General features: G+C 38.3%; 1 protein-coding gene across 1 annotated transcript in view; it reads right to left on the bottom strand.

Moving 5' to 3' along the window:
- The window catches only part of LOC124788041 (pre-mRNA-splicing factor ATP-dependent RNA helicase PRP16), a 190143-nt gene that overhangs the window by 57568 nt on the left and 111955 nt on the right, over positions 1 to 20620 (bottom strand). Inside the window, exons 12-15 of the mRNA XM_047255099.1 lie at positions 18893 to 19103; positions 18543 to 18761; positions 11628 to 11787; positions 710 to 860 (exon numbers count right to left, since the gene is read on the bottom strand). Of these exons, the coding sequence (XP_047111055.1) occupies positions 710 to 860; positions 11628 to 11787; positions 18543 to 18761; positions 18893 to 19103 (741 nt within the window). The remainder of the gene's footprint in view (positions 1 to 709; positions 861 to 11627; positions 11788 to 18542; positions 18762 to 18892; positions 19104 to 20620) is intronic.

Raw genomic sequence — 20620 nt, 5'->3', positions numbered from 1 at the left:
GAGGATGTGTAACCCTGCCTACTACATCAACATATACCTTTTTACTATTGTGAGAAAAAGGAACAATTTAACAGAGTTATTACTGATTTGTTTTCTAGTTACTGCAGTATTTCTAAATTAGCACAGTCCTTGTTCTCTACTCGTGAAAATCAGCTGTAAATGAACAAATGTGATCAGTGTGAGTAACCAACATGCAAACTGTTTTCTGCACCATAGAAAACTGATGTTGCAGATGACTCAGTTCTTAGGATATATGGGGTTGACCAAGTGAGCATGCATTTAAATTTGCCAGGGATTTTCAAACTTCAACAAAACAGCTCAAAAATCTGTTGTGTACATGGCTCTGAAGCAAATTGATCATCACTATTCTCTATGACAATAAAGGTGAATAAATATGGGAAGTGATGTCGAAATTGGTTTCTGCTGTTGGTCAATGTCCTCAATGAGCCCCACTGTCCATAACATGGGTGCTGGTACGTAAGACAACACACACAACACAACACAACACAACACACACATCTCAGTAATTACTGAAAAGTGTATGTTAGCAGTGGTGGTGTAATGCTATGGTGATTGTTTTGTGATACTTTCAAGCACCATGCTTTCATGTAGCCATTACTGATAAGATTGTCACAATCATTTGTAGCCAAACATTCTCTAATAAACATTCCCAACACCATTTTAAATGTACAGCCTTCCATGCAATTACCTGAGGTGGTGGATCCATGAAATGAAACTGCAACAAATCTTGAACACCAAGAGATTTTAAAAGCAACACTGTATTTGCAAGGTTGGTCCTCTGGATCTCTGGGACAGTTGTAACAAGCAGTTCATCTTTATACTGCCTTTCTGTATATAACCTAAAACAACAAACATGCAATATAAATAATAAATAATAACGTAGCAAAAAATGAAATCAGTCAAAAGGTAATGCAATTTGCTAAAGAAAGTCATTCAATGAGAAACAAATGTGACAGTATTGCACTCAGCAGAAAAAGGAGCCACTATGCATATGTTAGAAGAAATACATGTACACACACACACACACACACACACACACACACACACACACACAGTTCCCCAGACTATACACTTAAAGAGCAGACTGAATTGGATAATACTCCTTTTCTGGAAAACTTCCAGAAATTACAGACTGGGTCATTAGTCAGTTGGTCAAAAACCTGCTCAGTGCAATAGCACTAAATAAATGAAAATACAGATTTATTATCAAGAAAGAAAAGCATATACAGTTCAATGAAACTACAGAAGATGCTCAAAGTGATTTCTATGCTGTTACAAGCAAACATTGCATCTTTTCAACACAATTTACAACTTTTGTCGCAAATCTTTTCGGATTGTACATTTTCAACTTATCATTGGATTCCTTCCTTCAAATGCTTAACATCACTAACCTTGATCGAATAAACCTCATTTTTAGTATACCCCAGACTGAAAAATCCATGATGTAATATGTGGGGATTGTGGAGGTCATTCAATACTATGCTCTCAGCCAATCCATTAGTCAGAAAGTCCTTCAGAATAACTCAACAATGCGGAGTTACTCTATCTTGTTGTCATATCAACTTTTCCTTAACTGGCTGCAGATATTTAAAAAAATTGGACTATTTTCCAGTTCTGACTACACTTTTTGATGGATATCTATGTAATTCATAGAATTGACACTATTGTTACAAAAGAAGGCTCTATTAGTTCACTCCTGAAAATCCCTGTCCATACATTCATGCCAGGAGAGTTCAATTTTGTCTCCATTACCAGATGGGGATTTGTAGGATCTCAGTAGGTACTGTTGTGTCTGTTCACTCTGCCATTTGCCTTCAAAGTCACTTTACCGCTCCACAGAATGCTTTCATAAAACTGTACGTCTTTCTATTCATTGTTTCTCTGGCAACAAAAAACAACTGTCAACTGAGTTACTGATACTGTGCACTAGTCAGGTTCACAACTCACTACCACTACACACAGAACAAAGTCTATGGTTTGCTAGTGACAATTAACTTATGGCCCACCCCGTACTATCCACAAGCCAATATAAACAATGTTTCTACACTTCCCTGAAGATCAAGTTACAAATCTTATAATATTGTACACATCTACTAAACTCAATAATTTTCATGTCACTAAATATGAATAAATTTTAATACACTGTCATCACAGTAACAGTAATCTACAGTTACATTTAGATATGTAGTCAGCAAGCCACTGTATGGTGCACGACAGAAGGTACCACTACAAGTCATTTTCTTTCCTGTTCAAACCATGAATAGAGTGAGGGAGAAACAGCTGTCTATAAGCCTCTGTACAAGTCCTATTCTCTCTCACCTTATCTTCGAGGTCCTTGCAAAAAATGTATGTCGATGGCAATAGAATCGATCTGCAATCGACTTCTAAAGCCAGTTCCATAAATTTCTGCAATAGTGCCTCATGAAGAGAGAATTGTCCCCTGTTCACAGATTGCCATTTGTGTTAATGAAGCATTTTAGTAATACTTAATCTACTGGAAATAAATCTAGCAGGCCGCCTCTGGATTGCTTCGATGTCTTCCTTTAATCTGTCCTAGTGGGGATCTCAAACACTTGTGCAGTACCCGATAATGAATTGCACTGGCATTTATGCCGTCTCCTTTCTAGATAAGCTACACTTTCCCAAAACTCTCCCAATAAAATGAAGTTGAGCATTCGCCTTCCTGACTACCAACCTGGTGTGTTCATTCCATTTCATATTGTTTTGCAATGTTATGCCTCGATATTTAAATGATGTGATGCTGTCACGCAACAAAATATTCAAACAATACAGAATTGTTTATCTATTCCTCTGCATTAACTTAAATTCTTCTAAGTTTACAGCAAGCTTTCATTCATCACGCCAACTAGAAATTCTGTGTGTCATCTTGTACCCTCTTAGTCTTTCAACAATGACACCATTCCATCCACCAAAGCATCGTCAGCAAACAGCCACCAACTGCTGTTCACCCTGTCTGCCAGGCCATTTTATATACAGAATAACAACAGTCCTATCACAATTTCCTGGACACTCTTGATGATACCCTTGCCTCTGACAAGCACTCGCCGTTGAGGACAACATACTGGGTTCTATTACTTAAAAAGTCTTCAAGTCATTCACGTATCAGGGAAGCTAATCCGTGGACTGTGGACTTTTGACAACAGTCTGCAGTGAGGCACCACGTCAAACTCTTTCCAGAAATCTGCGAATGGTTTGTAGGATGTCAGGTGAGAAAAGGCCAAGCTGAGATTTGCATGAGTGATGCTTTCCAAATCCTTGCTGATCTGTGGACAGGAGCTTATCTGTCTCAAGGAAATTTATTATATTTGGCTCAGAATGTGTTCAACAATTATGCAGCAAACTGATTTGAAGGATATTGGTCTGTAATTATGCGGGTCCATTCTTTTACCTTTCTTTTATACAGGAGTGACCCGCACTTTTTCCCAGTTGCTTGAGACTTCGCACTGGTTGAGACATTTGCAATAAATGGAAGCTAAGTAACAGATGAATGCTGCAGAGTAGTCTCAGAAAAACTGAATTCGAATTCTGGACATGTTGACTCATTTGGTTTTTAACTCTTTCACTTGCTCTTCTACACCAGGAATGCCCATTACTATGTCCCTCATGTGGGAGTCTGAATGGCAGTCAAACAATGTTATGTCTGTATGATCCTCCTGTGTGAATGATTTCTAAAACACGAAGTATAAAACTTCAGCTTTCCTTTTATTGCCACACCAGACTGGTTGAGAGTGACAGGATAAGTCTTCACTCTACTTAATCAAGAAAGAAAAATTCGGAGTAGGTATTAAAATTCATGGAGAAGAAATAAAAACTTTGAGGTTCGCCGATGACATTGTAATTCTGTCAGAGACAGCAAAGGACTTGGAAGAGCAGTTGAATGGAATGGACAGTGTCTTGAAAGGAGGATATAAGATGAACATCAACAAAAGCAAAACAAGGATAATGGAATGTAGTCTAATTAAGTCGGGTGATGCTGAGGGAATTAGATTAGGAAATGAGGCACTTAAAGTAGTAAAGGAGTTTTGCTATTTGGGGAGCAAAATAACTGATGATGGTCGAAGTAGAGAGGATATAAAATGTAGGCTGGCAATGGCAAGGAAAGCGTTTCTGAAGAAGAGAAATTTGTTAACATCCAATATTGATTTAAGTGTCAGGAAGTAATTTCTGAAAGTATTCGTATGGAGTGTAGCCATGTATGGAAGTGAAACATGGACGATAAATAGTTTGGACAAGAAGAGAATAGAAGCTTTCGAAATGTGGTGCTACAGAAGAATGCTGAAGATTAGATGGGTAGATCACATAACTAATGAGGAAGTATTGAATAGGATTGGGGAGAAGAGAAGTTTGTGGCACAACTTGACCAGAAGAAGGGATCGGTTGGTAGGACATGTTCTGAGGCATCAAGGGATCACCAATTTAGTATTGGAGGGCAGCGTGGAGGGTAAAAATTGTAGGGGGAGACCAAGAGATGAATACACTAAGCAGATTCAGAAGGATGTAGGTTGCAGTAGGTACTGGGAGATGAAAAAGCTTGCACAGGATAGAGTAGCATGGAGAGCTGCATCAAACCAGTCTCAGGACTGAAGACCACAACAACAACAACAACTACTTAATCACTTTCTACATCTACATCTACATTTATACTCCGCAAGCCACCCAAAGGAGTGTGGCAGAGGGCACTTTACGTGCCACTGTCATTGCCTCCCTTTCTTGTTCCAGTCGCGTATGGTTCGCGGGAAGAACGATTACCAGAAAGCCTCCGTGTGTGCTCGAATCTCTTTAATTTTACATTCGTGATCTCCTCTGGAGGTATAAGTAGGGGGAAGCAATATATTCAATACCTCATCCAGAAACGCAACCTCTCGAAACCTGAACAGCAAGCTACACTGTGATGCAGAGTGCCTCTCTGGCAGACTCTGCCACTTGAGTTTGCTAACCATCTCCGTAACGCTATCACACTTACCAAATGACCCTTTGACGAAATGCGCCGCTCTTCTTTGGATCTTCTCTATCTCCTCTGTCAATCCGACCTGGTATGGATAGCACACTGATGAGCAATACTCAAGTATAGGTCGAACGAGTGTTTTGTAAGCCACCTCCTTTGTTGATGGACTACATTTTCTAAAGACTCTCCCAATGAATCTCAACCTGGCACCCGCCTTCCCAACAATTCATTTTATATGATCATTCCACTTCAAATCGTTCCATACGCATACTCCCAGATATTTTACAGAAGTAACTGCTACCAGTGTTTATTCCGCTATCATATAATCATACAATAAAGGATCCTTCTTTCTATGTATTCAGCTGCCACTCCCTGCACCAAGTGCCTATCCGCTGCAGATCTCCCTGCATTTCGCTGCAATTTTCTAATGCTGCAACTTCTCTGTATACTACAGCATCATCCGCGAAAATCCGCATGGAACTTCCGACACTATCTACTAGGTCATTTATATATATATATTGTGAAAAGCAATGGTCCCATAACACTCCCCTGTGGCACACCAGAGGTTACTTTAACGTCTGTAGTCGTCTCTCCATTGAGAACAACATGCTGTGTTCTGATTGCTCAAAACTATTCAATCCAGCCACACAGCTGGTCTGATATTCCGTAGGCTCTTACTTCGTTTATCAGGCGACAGTGCGGAACTTTATCGAATGCCTTCCGGAGGTCAAGGAAAATGGCATCTACCTGGGAGCCTGTATCTAATATTTTCTGGGTCTCATGAACAAATAAAGCGAGTTGGGTCTCACACGATCACTGTTTCCGGAATCCATGTTGATTCCTACAGAGTAGATTCTGGGTTTCCAGAAGTGACGATATGCGAGCAGAAAACATGTTCTAAAATTCTACAATATATCGATGTCAGAGATATAGGTCTATAGTTTTGCGCATCTGTTCGATGACCCTTCTTGAAGACTGGGACTACCTGTGCTATTTTCCGATCATTTGGAACCTTCCGTTCCTCTAGAGACTTGCGGTACACGGCTGTTAGAAGGGGGGCAAGTTCTTTCTCGTACTCTGTGTAGAATCGAATTGGTATCCCATCAGGTCCAGTGGACTTTCCTCTGTTGAGTGATTTCAGTTGCTTTTCCATTCCTTGGACACTTATTTCGATGTCAGCCATTTTTTCGTTTGTGCGAGGATTTAGAGAAGGAACTGCAGTGCGGTCTTCCTCTGTGAAACAGCTTTGAAAGAAGGTGTTTAGTATTTCAGCTTTACGTGTGTCATCCTCTGTTTCAATGCCATTATCATCCCAGAGTGACTGCTTACATATGTGGCTTTGTGCCTAATGGAGTGGAACATGTCTGTTACAGGACTGGAAGAGGATGTGGTGACTGGATGCACAGGAGAGATGTAGCGCCTGTGTATTTTAAGCGATATAGTGCATATGGCAAGAGGTTGGGGTAGATTTTGCATAAGGATGGACAAGTTATTTTGTAGATGTGGTGAGTGCCAGAATTTTCCAGATTTTGGGCTGTTCTACAGTGCTATGCATGTTAAGAAAGGACTACCAGTAGTGACATTTTTTTCACGGCCTGTTCAAGACTGATGTGTATTTAATAGTTGCCATTCTGCCCTTAATTTTAGATATAACGCTTAAAAAAAAAGGCTCTGAGCACAATGGGACATAACTTCTGAGGTCATCAGTCCCCTAGAACTTAGTACTACTTAAACCTAACTAACCTAAGGACATCACACACACCCATGCCCAAAGCAGGATTCGAACCTGTGACCGCAGCGGTTGCGCGGTTCCAGACTGTAGCGCCTAGAACCGCTTGGCCACCCTGGCCGACAGAAATATAAGGCAGTAGAAGGTGAAGCTAAGGATACCTTTCCTTGATGAGAGTGATATTTACTAATAAACATAGATCAGAGGCTCCTTAAGTTACAGTGAAGATAGCATACTTATCGATATAAATATAATTGAGAATATACAGGTCACTATACAAGTCTGTAATATGATTTGATGAAATGACATACTGTTATATCATATGTAAATGAATTATTTCTCTGTATGTACTGCTGTTTCAATGTCATAAACATTATAGGTGGAACAAATATAAAAATAATTTTAAGTATACCCTTGAAATTAATGGGGCATGCTTGCAAGCCATGGCTTATCAATTATTAACTGTACTGACTGGTACAACTATTCTTTAATAACTGCTGGGTGCCTGCCAAATGAAACAAAATATCAATATCTCTCTGAAAATGATTACACTGTCTAATATTCTTCCTCCACATATAAATCTACATGACATTTTTGGTTGTCAGACAATAAGCTACAAAATATTTCAAACAGGTCTGTACAAGACAAAAAAAAAAAAAAAAAAACAGTGCACAGGATCAAACCAGTTAGCTATTTGGCAAATTGTTTGGTCAAGTAAAGAACAATCTCTTTAACCTGAACAACTTCATTTATGAACATTGATTGTTGTTGTTGTTGTTGTTGTTGTGGCGGTGGTGGTGGTGGTGACAGTCTTCAGTCCAGAGACTGGTTGGATGCAGCTCTCCATGTTACTCTATCCTGTGTAAGCTTCTTCATGTGTGAGTAACAACTGCAAACTACATCCTTCTGAATCTGCTTAGTGTATTCATCTCTTGGTCTCCCTCTACAATTTTTACCCTCCACGCTTCCATCCAGTATTAAATTGATGATCCCTTGATGCCTCAGAACGTGTCCTACCAAAAGATCTCTTCTTCTAGTCAAGTTGTGCCACAAACTCCTCTTTTCCCCAATTCTATTCAGTACCTCCTCATTAGTTACGTGATCTACCCATCCAATCTTCAGAATACTTCTGTAGCACCACATTTCAGAAGTTTCTATTCTCTTCTTGTCTGAACTATTTAGCATCCATGTTTCACTTCCATACAAATACCTTAAGAATGTTTTTCCTGATACTTAAATCTATACTTGACGTTAACAAATTTCTCTTCTTCAGAAATGCTTTCCTTGCCATAACCAGTCTACATTTTATATCGTCTCTACTTTGGCCACCATCAGTTATTTTGCTCCTCAAACAGCAAAACTCATCTACTACTTTAAGTGTCCCTTTCCCTAATCTAATTCCCTTGGCATTACCTGATTTCATTCAACTACATTCCATTATCCTCATTTTGCTTTTGTTGATGTTCATCTTATATCCTCCTATTAAGACACTGTCAATTCCGTTCAATTATTCTTCCCGGTTCTTTGCTGTATCTGACAGAATTACAATGTCATCGGTAAACCTCAAAGTTTTTTATTTCTTCTCCATGGATTTTAATTCCTACTTTGAATTTTTCTTTTGTTTCCTTTACTGCTTGCTCAATATACAGATTGAATAACATTGGGGATAGGCTATAACCCTGTCTCACTCCCTTCCCAATTACTGCTTCCCTTTCATGTCCCTCAACTCTTATAACTGCCATCTGGTTTCTGTACAAATTGTAAATAGCCTTTCGCTCCCTTCAGAATTTGAAAGAGAGTATTCCAGTCAACATTGTCAAAAACTTTCTCTGAGCCAACAAATGCTAGAAACATAGGTTTGCGTTTCCTTAATCTATCTTCTAAGATAAGTCATAGGGTCAGTATTGCCTCACGTGTTCCAACATTTCTACAGAATCCAAACTGATCTTCCCAAGGGCAGAATCTACCAGTTTCTCCATTTGTATGTAAAGAATTCATGCTAGTATTTTGTAGCCGTGACTTATTAAACTGACAGTTCAATAATTTTCACACCTGTCAACATCTGATTTCTTTGGGATTAGAATTATTATATTCTTCTTAAATTCTGAGGGTACTTTACCTGTCTCGCACACCCTGCTCACCAGATAGTAGAGTTTTGTCATGGCTGGCTCTCCTGAGGCTATCAGTAGTTCTAATGGAATGGTGTCTACTCCTGGGGCCTTGTTTCGACTCAGGTCTTTCAGTGCTCTGTAAAATTCTTCATGCAATATCATATCTTACATCTCATCTTCATCCACAGCCTCTTCTATTTCCATAATACTGCCCTCAAGCACACTGCCCTTGTATAGACCCTCTATATACACCTTCCACCTTTCTGCTTACCCTTCTTTGCTTAGGACTGGTTTTCCATCTGAGCTCTTGATATTCATACAAGTGGTTCTCTTTTCTCCACAGTTCTCTTCAATTTTCCTGTACGCAGTATCTATCTTACCCATATATGCCATATATGCCAGAACATCAATCGCGTTTGTCTTCTAGCCATCCCTGCTTAGCCATTTTGCACTTCTGTCAATCTCATTTTTGAGATGTTTGTATCCTTTTTGCCTGCTTCATTTTTATATTCTCTCCTTTCATCAATTAAGTTCAATATCTCGTCTGTTACCCAAAGATTTCTACTAGCTGTCGCCTTTTTCCGTACTTGATCTTCTGGTGCCTCCACTATTTCATCTCTCAAGGCTACCTATTCTTCATCTACAGTATTTCTTTCCCCTGTTCTTGTCAATTGTTCCCTAATGCTCTCTCTGAAACTCTCTATAACCTCTGGTTCTTTCAGTTTATCCAGATCCCATCTCCTTAAATTACTATCTTTTTGCAATTTCTTCAGGTTTAATCTACAGTTCATAACCAATAAACTGTGTCCTGAGTTCACATCTGCCCCTGGAAATGTCTTACAATTTAAAGTCTGGTTCCTCAATCTATTTTACCATTATATAATCTATCTGAAACCCAGTGTCTCCAGACCTCTTACATGTATACAACCTTCTTTCATGGATCTTAAACCAAGTGTTAGTTATGATTAGGTTATGCTCTGTGCAGAATTCTACTAGGGGGCTTCCTCTTTCATTCTTTACCCACCCATCCGTATTCTCCTACTACTTTTCCTTCTATCGAATTCCAGTCCCACATGACTATTTGATTTCTTTCTTCCTTAACTATCTAAATCATTTCTTTTATCACATAATACATCAATTTCTTCATCATCTGCGGAGCTAGTCGGCATATAAACTTGTACTACTGTGATAGGCATGGGCTTCGTGACTATCTTGGCTACAATAATACGTTCATTATGCTGTTCATAGTAGCTTATCCGTGTTCCTATTTTTTTTTATTCATTATTACACCAACTCCTGCATTACCACTATTTGATTTTGTATTTATAACCCTGTACTCACCTGACCAGAAGTCTTGTTCCTCCTACTACAGAACCTCACCAATTCCCACTATATATAACTTTAAGCTGTCCGTTTCCCTTTTTAAATTTTCTAACCTACCTGAGGTCTGACACTCCACCCACTGATCCGTAGAATGCCAGTTTTCTTTCTCCTGATAATGACGTACTCCTGACTAGTCCTTGCCCAGAGATCCAATTGGGGGACTATTTTACGTCCGGAATTGATTGTATCATAAGACAAAGGCAGTTGCAAATTACAGTACATAGTGAAGTGAAAATTATTATGTGATGTTTAATTCTCAAGATCAATAAACGTCTATCCAATTTAATAGTGACAACTTTAAAAAAATGACTGACACTTACTACAAAATAAGAATCATTAGTAGTTTTAACAATGGAAACTGCCACAGTTATCATGGAGGTTGTTTCCTCCACCCTCCTTTCTCACAAAAACGACTTGAGATGGAACGAACATAACAGAATCAAAGTAATGAGACAGCTTTTGACAGTAGCTTTTCCGCTTAATCACTGACATGCAATTCTGACTTTGCGGGTATTGTCCACTTCCCTACAAGACATTAAGCTGGTCTATATAGTGGATGTAGTAGAACAGTCCATCAAAAGTTTGCAATAAACTTCATGGCAGTGAGTGTGATCTGTAGCCCAGTAGAATTGTGCTGCGTGAGAAAAACTCTTCTCTCCTCAGTCTCAAAATTTCATCTTTTAGGTTAGTTAGCATAATTTTGTGGTGTCCTGGAATGGGTCCTCCAGGTTCTGCATTATCGAAAAGAATCACACCATTTTTTATGGACATCATCTAACTGCAGGTGGTTAAGTCATCAAAAACTGGTTAGTTGGTTGATTTGGTGGAGGGCACTAAACAGCAAGGTCATCAGTCCCATCATGTTGGGGAAGGATGGGGGAAGGAAGTCGGAAATGCCCTTTCAAAGGAACCAGTGTGCTAACCACTGCGCCACCTCGTTCGGTTGAGATCAAGAACAAACAAACTTTGGGATAAAAATGTCTTATGTAAAGCATTAAATCTGACATTCAGCAGGATGTAAAGATGCTTTTCACTGTAATATCTGATAGGCAATACCAGGAACATTGCTTTTTACATACATCCATTTCCTTAAAGTACTCACATCTGCTGTATCTTCTCGATACATCATGGGAAACGTTTGTGAATAACTATGTCTCGAGTTGTGTTTCTGTGAGGAATTCTGTGATCTACTTGCATTTTTTTTTATGGATTTGTACAACAGATGAAATTCTGAAACATCACAGCTACTACTAGTATTATGACAAAAACACTAATACAATATTAGCAGAAAGGTTCACCATCAGTTATAACACAATCAGCAACCAAGTCAACACGAAAAAACAAATAGGAGATTTTACTTTTAGAATGACCCGCATACACAATCATAATTGCGTATGAATGTCTGGTAGTAAGTTACCTGAAGCATTGGCCTGGGCCTGTTCTTCCCGCCCGGCCTGATCGCTGATTGGCATTGGCCTGGCTAATAGGATATATTTGTAGAGCATCCATACCAATACGGGGATTGTAGACTTTCAGTTTGCAGTAACCTGAATCTACCACATACATTATTCCATCCACTGCAAAACAAACAAAACATAAAAGTGAAGATGTGAAAACAAAAAAATCCTCATGCATAATAGGTACCTGGTTAAACGCAAAGAGACATGCCAGAATGCCAATATGGTGTGCTGCAGACTCTTCCCTGACAATTTTATTGTAAATGATTGCTTAATAAAATACTTATTGTATTCCAGAAACCAAATGGTTAGTAGACTCATGAAAATCAAATAATTTTCTTTATATTTTTCACAGTCAAGACTTAAAAACTTGATATGATCAATGTGGAAAGACGACTACGTAATCATTATTTACTACACTGGAGGTATATGTATTTATTATGTACTACATATTTTTATTTACTACTTCAATAACTCATAATTTGCCTGGAGCCTGAGTTCACTGTCAGGTGACTATTCACAGTGTGTCAACAGTTAGCAAGATTACAAGGATAATCAAAACTCCAAAGGAATGAGGTGGTTCCTCTTTCTGTGTACTGTTGAAGGCACTGTGGTGCAGGGTAGTTGGTAACATCAGCACACGGCTTTTAGAGAACAGATTAACGCTAAAATGCAAGGCATACGGTTTCTGACATGGAACGCTTGCAAAAGTAAAATTTTTGTGGCCCAAGATGGTCAAAAAGTCAGCCAAGATGGCTATTTTAAATTCTTAGGGCTGAGGGTAGGTGGAAAGCTTTAGTGGAAGCATCTAATTGAAGATATTGTGCATAATCTGAATGCTGATATATTCAATATAAGAATAGTCTGCACTATCTCTGATACTGAAACTCAAAGGCTTGTTTACTTTGCTTATTTTTAATCTTGTACCTGTATGGTGTAATATTTTGGAGTTAACTCTATGGAGTTACCAAGAACGAAAGGGCGGATGGGCTGAGTTGTGATGTTAATTCATGAACTTCAAGTAGGCTACTGTTCAAGTGTCTTACAATTCTGTGTCATGCCTGTACATATGTTCCATCATTGTTGTTGATGATACTGACTCGTTCTGAAGGAACAGCAACATTCATTCAGTAAACACTGGATGGAGAAATGGTATGCACTTGGATAAAACTTTCTTAAACATTGTACAAAAAGTTGTGCACTATTCAGCAAGTTTCATTTTCAACAGGCTTCCAGTGGAACTGAAAAAGTTGAGTGATAAATCACAAGTATTTAAACTGACACTGAAGGATTTCTTGTGTCACATTCCTCCCTCACATTAGTTCAGAACTTTTCTCTGTAACAAATTATTTACTCATTACTCTCCTTCAATTTTTTTCATGTTTTATTAATTCTTTTGTTTATACATCTTCTAATTCGCATTTGGCAAACTATGTATGGACTCGTTCCATGACTGAGCACTTCTGACTCACATGGTCCCACAGAACTTGATTAGTAAATAAATAAAAATAAAAAAAATAAAAAATTTTTATAGGTAGGTGGGCAAAACAGTGTCAACGACAAGCAGACAGGCTAAGCTAATTAATCTTAAGATTAGCAATGTATGAAAAAGATAGATTGCTATTCACCGCAGAGATGACATGTCGAGTTGCAGACAGGCACAACAAAGACACACTTACATATTAGCTTTTGGCCAAAGTCTTCTTCAGAAAAGGAAACATACACACACATTCATTCACACTCAGCTGCTGGAGACTGTAGTCGTGTGTGTGTGTGTGTGTGTGTGTGTGTGTGTGTGTGTGTGTGTGTGTGTGTGTGTGAGAGAGAGAGAGAGAGAGAGAGAGAGAGAGAGAGAGAGAGAGAAATTACTATACAAGGTTATGACAGTATCATTTAGAGCATATATGGATTAAACACATCAGAGGTGCAGCTCCTGAAATGGCTCTTAAAATGGCTAGAAAAAATTGCTGTTGCAGCAATCAAGATTATCAATAAATTTGGTAAATTAACATATAACTGGGCGGTTTTTTAGGTTAAAGGGTCTCGGAAAAACACAAGAAGGGCTTCAGTCATGAAGGATGCAGGCTAAACACAGGAAGAACGTAGATACAGGAATCAGTTGTAAATTGTCGTAGCTGTGTTGGGAAATTACCAGGGCTCAAAGTGCTAATAGAAAGCACTGATGCTCAAATCGTTATAGGCACTGAAAGCTGGTTAAAGCCGGATATAAGCTCAGCCGAAATTTTTGCAAAGAACCTAACCATGTTCCGAAAAGATAGGCTAAACACGGTTAGTGGTGGTGTGTTTGTTGCTGTCACAAGTAGTTTAACTTGTCGCAAAATTGAAGTAGATACTTCCTGTGAGTTAGTATGGGCAGAGGTCATTGTTGGCAACCAGAATAAAATAATAATTGGATCCTTTTACTGACCTCCCAGTTCAGATGATACAGTTGTTGAAAGGTTCAAAGAAAACTTGTGTCTGATTTCAAACACGTACCTGACTCATACGATAATAGTTGGTGGTGACTTTAATTTACCCTCCATATGTTGGCGAAAATACATGTTTAATTCTCGAGGTACGCATGAAATACCATCCGAAATTGTGCTAAAAGCATTCTCTGAAAATTGTTTTGAGCAGTTAGTTCATGAGGCCACGCGAATAGTAAACGGTTGTGAAAACACACTTGACCTGTTAGCAACAAATAATCCTGAGTTAATAACGAGCATCAAAACCAATATTGGGATTAGTGAACACAGGGTTGTCGAAGCGAGATTGAATATTGTAATCCCCAAATCCTTGGAAAATAAGCGAAAAATATACCTACTCAAAAAAAGCAGATAAAAATTCACTTGACGCCTTCCTGAGAGACAATCTCCACTCATTCCAAATTAATAATATAAGTGTAGACCAGATGTGGCTTAAATTCAAAGAAACAGTATTGGCAGCAATCGAGAGATTTATACCAAATAAATTAACAAACGACGGAGCTGATCCACCTTGGTTCACAAAACAAGTTAGAACACTGTTGAAGAAACAGCGAAACAAACATGCCAAATTTAAACAGACACAAAATCCCCAAGATTGGCGATCCTTTACAGAAGCTAGAAATTTAGGGCGGAGTTCAATACGAGACGCCTATAACAGTTTCCACAACGAAACTTTGTCTCGAAACCTGGCAGAAAATCCAAAGAGATTCTGGTTGTATGTGAAGTATGTTAACGGCAAGAAACAATCAATGCCTTCTCTGCATGATAGCAATGGAGATACTATCGAAGACAGTGCTGCCAAAGCAGAGTTACTAAACACAGCCTTCCGAAATGCCTTCACAAAAGAAGATGAAGTAAATATTTCAGAAGTTGAATCAATAACAGCTGCCAACATGAGTAATGTACAAGTAATTATCCTCAGAGTAGTGAAGCAACTCAAATCACTTAATAAAAGCGAGTCTTCTGGTCCAGACTGTATACCAATTAGGTTCCTTTCCGAGTATGCTGATGCAGTAGCTTCATACTTAACAATCACATACAACTGTTCGCTCGACGAAAGATGTCTACCCCAAGACTGGAAAGTTGCACAGGTCACACCAATATTTAAGAAAGGTAGTAGGAGTAATCCACTACATTACAGGCCCATGTCGTTAACGTCGATATGCAGCAGGATTTTAGAACATATATTGTGTTCGAACATTATGAATTACCTCAAAGGAAATGGTCTATTGACACACAGTCAACATGGGTTTAGAAAACATCGTTCCTGTGAAACACAACTAGCTCTTTATTCACATGAAGTGCTGAGTGCTATTGACAAGGGATTTCGTATCGATTCCGTATTCCTGAATTTCTGGAAAGCTTTTGACACTGTACCACACAAACAGCTCGTACTGAAATTGCGTGCATATGGAATATCGTCTCAGTTATGTGACTGGATTTGTGATTTCCTGTCAGAGAGGTTACAGTTTGTAGTAATTGACGGAAAGTCATCGAGTAAAACAGAATTGCAGATGACACTGTCATTTATCGACTAATAAAGTCATCAGAAGATCAAAACAAACTGTAAAATGATTAGAAAAAATATCTGAATGGTGCGAAAAGTGGCAGTTGACCCTAAATAATGAAAAGTGTGAGGTCATCCACATGAGTGCTAAAAGGAACTCGTTAAACTTCGGTTAGACTATAAATCAGTCTAATCTAAAAGCCGTAAATTCAACTAAATACCTAGGTATTACAATTACAAACAACTTACATTGGAATGAAGTAACAGACCTACTAAGGAGACTGCGTACACTACGCTTGTCCGTCCTCTTTTAGAATACTGCTGCGCGGTGTGGGATCCTTACCAGATAGGACTGATGGAGTACATTGAAAAAGTTCAAAGAAAGGCAGCAAGTTTTGTATTATCGTGAAATATGGGAGAGAGTGTCACAGAAATGATGCAGGATTTGGACTGGAAATCATTAAAAGAAAGGCATTTTTCGTTGCGAAGGAATCTTCTCATGAAATTCCAATCACCAACTTTCTCCTCTGAATGCGAAAATGTTTTGTTGACACCGACCTACATAGGGAGAAATGAACATCACGATAAAATAAGGGAAAATCAGAGGTCGTACAGAAAGATATAAGGGTTCATTCTTTCCGCGCGGTTTACGAGATTGGAATAATAGAGACTTGTGAAGGTGGTTCGATGAACCCTCTGCCAGGCACTTAAATGTGATTTGCAGAGTATCCATGTAGATGTAGATATATGAATTAAAAAAATAGCTTTTTTCTTTTAGTCGTACTTTACAAATATTTACTAGTGTCACACATTTTAGCATCATGATGGCATCATCTGGCACTTCACAGTTACATGTATGTTAATTTTTAATATTGTACATTCTTTTGAAGTGTTATGAGGTCAATTTTCTGGTTGTACCAGTGAGGAGTTATGTACAGAAAGATTAGTTTATTTCAGTGTGTACCTTATGTAAATTGTTCATTTAAATCACCTCATTTCAGTACATAATCTCACCACAACATCCGACAAACAGACTTCACCATGTTTCAGAAAAACCTTGAATTAAAAATTATTGTACACACAAATGTAAAGCACCTGATTATGCTGCCAAAACATGCCATGCTAATAAACACCAGTAAAAAGCGACTTAACCAAAAAAAAAAAATAATTTAAATTTTGTAATACAGTCACTGATCTCAAGACATTCCATAACACATGGATAAATTTAAGTTTAAAGTTATGAATAAGGATACAACATGATGAACTAATGTTCTAAATTGGCTACTACTTATTACAATAATTACAACACACAAAGGATAACATTGTGCATGTAATAGTGACTGTCACTAAGATGAAATACCATAGACAAGGGTTTAGAGTCATGACGCTATATCGACAAAATTGGTCATTTTGACTTATTTCCTTCACCACTGCCTTGGAAAACCAATCTACTGAACGTCAACACAGTGGAGGACCTGTCTTCAACAGTTCCACAGACAGTGTGTAATGTATCCACAAATTTACTTTAATACTCCATACACACACACACACACACACACACACACACACACACACACACACAGAGTCAACATAATACTTGCAATATTGTTAACGACAGTACTTGCCCATAGTTGTGCTATGTGGAATAAATCAAACAACTGTTACTTTTATCATTTAGGCTTTGCTGTTGTGCATTATACATGTTTTTCAGAGGAGGAGAAATCCATAATCTTTTCAATCAAAAGTGTACTACAGAAGGAAATTAAAGTTCATTTACCTTCCTCAATGCGCTTTAATCATCCGAAAGCAATACTTTTGCAGTCTGTGGTAAGTTATTTTTCATTACTCACAGTAAATAAGCCATTATCATATTAACTAAATTTAGATATTTATGCAGGATGTACACAATTGCAAGTTAAAACCATATGCTTGCATGTAACATTGCAATTTTATTGCAGAAAATGACACACGTATTATAGAAAGCAGTTCTATGACACGTGAAGATGCTAAAAAATTGTTGAACACTGCTGGTGTTTCAGATGTGGATCCGTAATCTGATGACTCCTTAAAGCATCCTAATTATCAGCCAGCAACAAAGGCTGATAGTGAACTCTCAATACATTCTGTAGTGTTTCACTGGTATCTTTACAGATACATACAATAATTATCTTTTGTTTCTCATATATTGTCTCATGTTGATTACTCTGTGTTGTTTTAAGTCAAATGGCAATATAATTATGAGCTATCTAATTTTTGGAAGCACTATAAAACATGTATAAATCTCTACAACAAACTGTTAAGAATTTTTAAAGGAGTAAGTATTCCATGTTACTGTTACTTCTACAACGTCAGATGTACTGCCCACAGCACCAAGGTGTCTAACGTATCCATAACTATGCCTATCTTTTTGTTATTTAGTACTTAATGCTGAAGTTGACAAAATTTTTGAATAAGCATAAAAACACACTAACAACCATGATGTATCACAATTATCAGTGCCATGAAGTTAGTAGTAACAATGATAGCATTTCCACGGTTGCAAAATTCCTTTTGCCTTTATCTCAAAACACACATTTTGCACATACATTGTTACGACTCTAAACCCACGAATATTTCACCGAATAGTGAAAACTTTCTATTACTTAGTGTCACAGCAGGTTCTAGTTTAAGTTAAGAATTCTGTTTATATATTTTATGATTAAAACAACAGTTTACTCAAGCCATGCTCAGATGGTGAGATCTGAAAATATTTCACATTAAGTTAGTAAACAGCATTAGGGAAACCTTAAAAAGTGAGAGCAAAATGGGTAACAAAAGGGCAAGAAAGTGAACTAATGAGAGCAGGAGAGTGAACTAAGAAGAGGTTTTCCATGTTTCTTTACCTGTCAGTGAAGTTTCTGCAATATTGGTTGCAACAACACACTTCCTGAGTCCTTCTGGTGATCTCTGGAAGATCTTTGCTTGCAGATCTGATGGCAGTTGTGAATAAATTGGAAGAACAGAAAGCTGAGGAGCATTATCTATTTCCCCAAGTCTCTCAGCAAGAACTTCACATGTTACCTCAATATCCTCCTGCCCAGGCATAAAAATGAGGATATCTCCTGTTAAAAAGTGAGAATGTGAAATATTTAGAATGGCCATTTAATGATTTTCAAACAATATACTTTTACAAGGTAACAATACATCAGATGAAGAATTAATACCTCCAATAATTTTTGTTTGATACTGATACCTTCGTTTGGCTGCAGATGAATCTGTAGAGCTTGCTTCACAGCAGCATCAACATAATCTTCCACTGGGTTTTTGCTGAAGAAAATTTCCACAGGAAATGTTCTTCCCGGAATCGTGAATGTTGGGACATTACCAAAAAATGTAGAAAATTTTGTAGCATCCATAGTAGCTGAGGTAACTATCAATTTTAGATCATGTCTCCTAGCAACAACCTGAAACAGACAAGTGAAGTTGTATGACCTGGCTTTCTTGCAAATACTCCATTACCACCATGTATAATTTGTGCTGGTCATTGCATGATACAGGAAGGAAGACATGAAGGAAGCAAGGAAGATTTGAGTTTAACATCCCCTCAACATCAAGGTCATTAGAGGCAGAGCACAAGCTCGGATGGTGTCAAGGGTGAGGAAGGAAATCGGCCGTGCCCTTTGAAAGGGACCATCCCAATATTTGCCAGGACTGATTTAGAGAAATCATGGAAAACCTAAATGTGGATGGCCAGACACAGGTTTGAACTGTCATTGAACTGAATTCGAATCCAGTGTTACACAGGGGTGCTTGCAAATACTCCACTACCTCCCAGTAATTTGTGCCAGTCTCATGTCAAACTGTGAATTTGGTGGTGTCTCTCTCTCTCTCTCTCTCTCTCTCTCTCTCTCTCTCTCTCTCTCTCTCTCTCTCTCTCTCTCTCTCTCTCTCCTCAAAAGCTATGAATATCCGGGGACAAAACTTAACCTACAATAAGATTTACAGAATACAAACGATATTGTTTTAGGAAAACTTATGCAAGACTCATCACTAAAAGATTTGTAAAAGACGCCAACTTTCCTAAGGAAGGAATACTAAGATTGAACATTGTCGTGAGTTGGAGGAAGGAAATTGGCTGTCTCCTTTTCCAAAGAATCATTCCAATATTTGCCCTAAGTGAAAACACAGAAAAGTTAAACCTGGATAACCAGATGGTGATGTGAACCACTGTCCTCATAAATGTTGTCAATTGTTCCAACAGCAGTGCCATCTCATTTAGTCCAAAATAGCTAAGAATGCCTTTTGACACTGAGAACTGCTCAAAATACAATTCCCATGGTCAAAGCAAAAACTGGAGATTGAACCTCTCATACAAACCTAGTGTGTCAAACTCGCTCAATCTCCAATCATGTATGCCCCCTCTTCTCTTTTGGCTTAGTGCAGCCCTGTACAAGGTGACACTGCCTCGCATCACCCAGCCTCAAGCATTTTCTTTGCTGGAAGTGCTTTTAGCATGACGGGTGAAGTGCAACACAAGGGTGTATACGTGGACAAGGATTTCCCTGTTAAAAATACACTTTCTCCCAGGTGACAGTATATTTTTCCTTATCAATCATTTGAATGGTTATGGTTTTATACACGGGTGTACAATTTCCCTGCACTTTAGAAAACGAAACTCAGGGAAAAAGACACGTTTTGGAAATATCTTTGATGTGCAGCAACATGTACGCTGCGTATTTTCGTATTACGAAAGTATACATTGAAATTCCACCAAACACCGCATGTTACTTTCCGAATCATTGAAATCGAGATTTCGATGCGCTTTTGTAAGCCGTTCGTAGCTCATATCACGTGATCTCGCTGGCCGATGACAGCGGATATTCAGAGCCTAGGACACGTGATGATTGATTGATGTAGTCAACCAACAGCAACATCACTGTTAAGTAGCACGAACACACAAACGGAAAGTTAATAGTTTATA

This window comes from Schistocerca piceifrons, chromosome 3 (assembly GCF_021461385.2).
Source record: "Schistocerca piceifrons isolate TAMUIC-IGC-003096 chromosome 3, iqSchPice1.1, whole genome shotgun sequence".
NCBI lineage: Eukaryota > Metazoa > Arthropoda > Insecta > Orthoptera > Acrididae > Schistocerca > Schistocerca piceifrons.
The sequence above is the reverse complement of the archived record's forward strand: the minus strand, read 5'-3'. Positions and strand labels throughout refer to the sequence as shown.